The following is a 5,741-nucleotide window of genomic DNA, read 5'->3' as shown; positions in this document are numbered from 1 at the left end:
CAGCAGTTGGGCCGCTAGTGCTAAGTGCCAAACCCGGTCGGTCCCACAGCAGCTTCACAGTTCACACACACATGATGTATGTGATAACAGTGCTATGCTATGCTGTAAAATATTATTACTGTGCTTCTAGTAGTAGCAGTTAAACAAATCCAATATGGTCACCGGTCGGGCGGTCACCCACGGACCCACCTACTCAACCGGTGCCGCAGAAGCTTCGCATTTCCAAACCAGAGCACAGAGCCATCCAGCCCAAATTTTAAAATCGCAACGAGGCAGCAGTTTGCAGAATGTAACATGGGTATATAGATCGGATAGCCCGAAATTACGGTGTTCTTCCAGTTCCGGATTCCAAACCAGTTTCACAACACATGTGCTGCTGTGTGCAGCAGTGTTATTATTAACAAAATCAAATAAAAATATGGCCAAACTATTGAAACACGGCACGGTAAAGGAGGAAGACAGCAGCACGATCTAGCACACTTTACACAGATCGCAACGACGAAGCATAGCATGTACACTGGCCACGCACAGCCGCCGGCGTCGACCAACCAGAGACCAGCGGACCAGCGCTACTCATCGTCGCCGCCGTCGCCGCCGCCGAGGAGCGCGGAGCGGTAGTAGAGGAGGACGGCGATGAGTGCGAGCGCGAGCGCGACCCCGACGGGGGATCCGCCGACGCGGTGCACGGAGTCCGGGGACCCGCCGAGGGCGAGGGCGTCGGCGAGCGCGCCGGCGGCGCCGCGGTCGGAGGAGAGGACGCGGATGACGAGGATGAGCGCGACGGGGAGCAGCAGCAGGCCCGTGGGGCCCAGCAGGTCCGCAATCGCGGACGTGATCGCCTCCCCGCCGTCGCCCAGGAACAGCGGGCCACCCACCACTAGACCCACCACCACCGCCATGATCACGCCGTGCGGCGCGCCGCCGATGACGAACCCGGGGCCGCCTTGCTGCTGGTACCGGTACTCGTCACCTCTCATCATCGTCGTCGGGCGGAGGGGAGGAGGTTGGAGACTGGAGACGGAGATCGAGGTGGATCGGTGGTGCTGGGTGTGGAGGTCGGACACTCAGTAGTGCGTGGTGGCCTGGACTGGTGGGAGAGAGTTGGAAGGAACTGAGTGTGTCGACGACGAGACGAGGAGGAGAAGAAGGCGTGTGCTGTGGGGGCGGGTCGCGGTCACATGACGGCATGAGACGGTAGGGGCTGCGCGGGAGGGCTGCTTGGACTTTTTCGTCATCGCACGGCGAGGCAATGACTGCGCCGTCCCGGGCCCGGCCGCGTGGTGGGGTGGGGAGTCTGGGGACGCGGACGACACGACGCCATCACACTTGTGCCTTGGGCAGGTTTGACCAGATGCAGATGACGGGTGTGCTGGAGCCTGGAGCCGCCCGCGGCTGCCATGTCCGGTGGGAGCTACTCATCCGTAGCATTCTTTCGCGGAAACAGCGGGCCACGCGCTTGGTGGTGGCCGTATGGTGGGCGAAGCCAAAGCCAGCGGCGAGAGTCTCGTGAGTACGGTGTGCGTGTGCTAGCTCATGCGATTGGATTTGATCCTTCGTCAACCATCAGTCGCTCGAGTGTCAAATCGACGATTTCTTCACCCGATCGATCGACCTCCAAAGTCAATATCCCTGCAAGGCTGATAGCTCCATTGCTATAGATTGCGAGCTCTGCTGACAAGGCAACCGGGCCCTTAGCCCCTTAGAAATGGTTACAACATGTTCTATACCCATCGTAAACAATTTACATGGGTGACGTATGGTCAAGCTCTCAGCCTCAATCTTACATCAGCGAGAGCCTGACATCTTGCAGATTAATGCAAGCTTACATCAGCGAGCTTGACATTTTGTTGCTTACTGGAGTATTAGCGGCGTAATGTACATTTAATTTGGAGGTAGGGACCTTACCGATCGACAGCCTAGATCAGCATGCAGTGCAGCATATGTATAATCAAGCACGGCATGTCGTCGTCGTCACACGACCTGACAGGGGCTGACCGCCGCGGTGAAAGCATGCCGACGACCGTGGTTTAGTTTGCAGCAGATTAGAGCGAAGAGGCCAACGCATGTATGGATATGCGCGGCGGCGCGGCCGGCATGCATGCCGCCGTGGACCAGATCGATCAGTTAGTTGTTGTCGTGGTGGTGGAGGGGCTTGGTGATGGCCGGCTTGAGCATGGTGGACACGGGCGGCCTCGCCGCGAAGGAGAAGGCCACCTGAAAGGCGTCGCGGGAGGCCGACCGGAGCATCTCCAGGACCACCCGCCTCGCCGCCGGCATTTCGTATCGTACGTGCCTGCCTACTACGTGGTGGGGCACGCAGGAGCTTCAGTCCTCTCCTCGCCTATATTGTCGGGAGCCGGAACATGCACGGCTGAGGATCAACCAGCGACGGAGCACGGCTTATAAAGGGAGACCGGAGACGACGGATCGGACACCATGCACGCGTGAGTCGAGGAAGGCTAAAATTGGGCGGGCAACGAACAAGTGCTAGCTGTTTTGTTATTCATGGAATCCAAGGCTAGCAGCCTAATTACGTAGCGATCTACTAATTCGGGATGCTGTGGTGTCAAAAAAAAAAATTGGGAATGCTGTACAAATGCACAATGACAGTGGCGTGCGCATGCCGGCTATAGCCGCACGCACGTGAGACGTGACATATTTGAGTTCATTTATTTGATCGAGTTTGAGACGTGACTTCTAATTGAGACACGAGAGCATGAGCTGCGTTCGTTAGGGGCGTCTGAATTGATGGAAGGGCATCGGTAGGGGCGGGTGTGAGAGACCTTCTGGCGACGCCGTCGGCTCCCTCGCGGCCTGGGCCTGGGCCGACTGCGAACCTGGTCTGCGCGGAGAGACGTGAGGAGGGATGACGGAGGACGGGCCTTGCAGTTCAGGCCGGAGGAGAACGAGGTGTGGGCAGCAACGCCACTGATGTCGCTGATGGCCTTGCTGGGCAAATTGCCCATGCGGATAGCACGCTAGGCTCCAGGGGATTGGCGAGACTGTGGGGCCGGTGGGAAGGCTCGAAAGAAAGGGTTGGGCTGCCAATGCTGCTGGGCCAAAGTCGGCGTAAGGTTTGGCTGTGAAAAAGAAAGGGTTTTCTCTTCTCTATATACTACTAAAAAGAGTCACTTGGACCCGTCTACCACTACATGGTGAAGCCGGCTACCATTCCCCTCCTGCAATCATATTACCGCGCTGACATGTGGACCCTGCCTGAGTCCGATGCGTCGTGCGTGAGCAGCTCCCGCAACTGCCCCATCCCGCGTCCTCGATCTTCGCCGTCGGCTGCTGCTAGGGTTTTGGCCGCCACCATGGCGACAGCGAGGCCCCCGAGAAGCACCCGCCCGCCCAGCCCCGCCCCTGTGCTCCTCCGCCCTACCCGCCCCAACTACGCGCCGACCCTTCCCACACCGTCGCGATCCAATCCTAGCCCCGTTCGAGAGGGCAGGACAGGGCGCGATGGCCGGCGTCATGTGCGTCACCGGTGCCAATTGTAGGGTCGAGATGGCAGACTAGAGGGGATGAATAGTCATTTCTAAAACTTAATCGCGTGGCTAACCGAAATAAATGTGGAATTAAGACTATCGGTCTAGCCAAGACTACACCCCTCTATCTAAGTTCGCAAGCACCTTATAAAGATCCTAATTAGACAACAAAGGTGCCGGGCTAGCTAGAGCTCACCTATTTAATTCTAGAGCAAGGTCATACAAACCTATGCACTAGTACTTTGACAACCGGAGAGCTCCTACACATGCTAGTGATGCAAAAGCACAAAGCTCCTAAGCTCGCTAGCAATGCTCAATAACAAGGCTACACAAGTCAAATTAAAGAGCGCAAATTACTTAGCTACACAAACTAAGCAATGTGACTAACAAGGTTACTAAAACCAAATTAGACACGCAAGGGAGCTACTTCTATGTTACACAAGCATAATGTATATGAATGTAAATACAAGTTTGTGTAAAAGGGATGCAACCAATGGGAAGACAAGGATGATACGATGATTTTATCCTGAGGTTTACGTGCTTGCCAACACGCTAGTCCCCGTTGTGTCGACCGCTCACTTGGTGGTTCGATGGCTAATTGGCATCACTCGCCAAGCCCGCATGTCGGGCACTGCAAGAACCTACCTCAAAAGTGAGGGTAGCTCAATGGCACGCTCTACTAGAGTTGCTCTTCGTGATCTCCGCGGGGTGAGCACAATCCCCCTCACAAATCCTCCTCCGGAGCACTGCACAATCTTCTCGCGTGCTTCAACAGAGTCACAAGCCACCAAGCCGTCTAGGAGGTGGCAACCTCCCAGAGTAACACGCACCACCGGCTTACAACTCGATCACCTAGTGCCACTCGATACAACCTCACGATGCAATCGCACTAGAATCGTTCACTCACTCGATCGGATGATCACTATCAAGCACAAGTGAGTTAGAGGGCTCCCAAGCACTCCCCAACCATGGACACTCAGTCCCAAGGGTGCTCTACTAGCCAAATGCCCGAACTCCACCTCTATTTATAGCCACCAAGCCAAATAGAGCCGTTGGAGCAAAGCTGCACTTTCTACGAGGGCACCGAACATGACGGTGCTGGCACCGGACATGCCCCCGTGGTGCCCCAACGGTCACTTCCCAACGGCTAGAAAACTAGCCGTTGGGCACCAGACAGGGGTGGCGGTGGCACCGGACAAGGTGCGGCGGTGCCACCCAGCCAAACCCCCCGAAAACCAACTCTCTGGATTAATAGGACGGTGCACCGCCATCACCATGGCAGTGACCACGGTGGTGCCCCCCTACGCTCAGGTCCAAACTGGCCAGCCTTGGGAAGAAAGCGGCGGTGGCACCAGACGTCCCTTGACGGTGCACCACCCTGCACATGGCGATGTACACCGTCACCGGCGGTGACCACCTTCGCTGCTACTGCTCTGAACTGGGGTCAGGTGGGCACCGCCCTAGGGGTGGCAGTGACACCGGACAAGGCACAGCGGTGTCAGCCCCAACACTCCTTCTCGATCAAGGCCAGGTGGGCACCGCCCTAAGGGTTATGGTGCCACCGGACAGGGGGTGGCGGTGCCACCCAGGCAGCACCCCAAGCCTGGTTTTGCCTCCTTTTCTTTACCAACTTCTTTACCTTTGCAAATGTGCCAACACCACCAAGTGTTCACCAACTTGTGCACGTGTGTTAGCTTTTCACAAATATTTCCCAAAGGGTTAGTCACTTCTTTCACCATGCCACTCGATCCTAACATGTATGCAAAGTTAGATTGCTCAAGTGACACTAGATGACCGATATGCAAACAAGTTTGCCCCTCTTAATAGTATGGTCATCTATTCTAAACCCAGTCATAAACTTCTCTACACACCTATGACCGGTGAAATGAAATGCCCTAGGTTATACCTTTGCCTTGTGCATTCCATTCCATCTCCTTCAATGTCGATGCAACACATGCACTAACATGATCAACAATGATATGATCCACTCCATATCATCACGTGACCATATTGGTTCATAGATCTTGACTTCACTTGCCCTTCACCGTTGCTTCGGTCCATCGGTGCCAAGTCATCACTCAACTTGCCCTTCACACTTGCAACCGGTCCATCGAGCCAAGTCATGTCTTGATCTTCTCCCCCTTGATCACATGACTCAATGTCATGTCTCATGTGCAATGAGATCCTTCATCACATGTGTGACCTTTGCAACATCTTCGAGCCATTTTCACCTCCATGGCATATGTTGCTCAC

The 5,741-nt window shown here is 55.5% G+C and overlaps 1 protein-coding gene across 1 annotated transcript; it reads right to left on the bottom strand.

The window, feature by feature from the left end:
• Positions 1-287: 287 nt before the first annotated feature.
• LOC136535279 (uncharacterized) lies at positions 288-2,354 on the bottom strand. Its single transcript, XM_066527574.1, has one exon. The coding sequence runs from the start codon at positions 978-980 to the stop codon at positions 570-572; it is 411 nt and encodes a 136-aa protein (XP_066383671.1). The 5' UTR covers positions 981-2,354; the 3' UTR covers positions 288-569.
• Positions 2,355-5,741: the final 3,387 nt, after the last annotated feature.

This window comes from Miscanthus floridulus, unplaced genomic scaffold (assembly GCF_019320115.1).
Source record: "Miscanthus floridulus cultivar M001 unplaced genomic scaffold, ASM1932011v1 os_2652_1_2, whole genome shotgun sequence".
NCBI classification, from domain to species: domain Eukaryota; kingdom Viridiplantae; phylum Streptophyta; class Magnoliopsida; order Poales; family Poaceae; genus Miscanthus; species Miscanthus floridulus.
Note: the sequence above shows the minus strand (reverse complement) of the source record. Positions and strands in the feature narration are given on the sequence as shown.

What these genes read in the sequence shown, in the direction of transcription:
- LOC136535279 (XM_066527574.1), bottom strand. Translation starts at nt 980, where the DNA reads ATGATGAGAGGTGACGAGTACCGGTACCAGCAGCAAGGCGGCCCCGGG.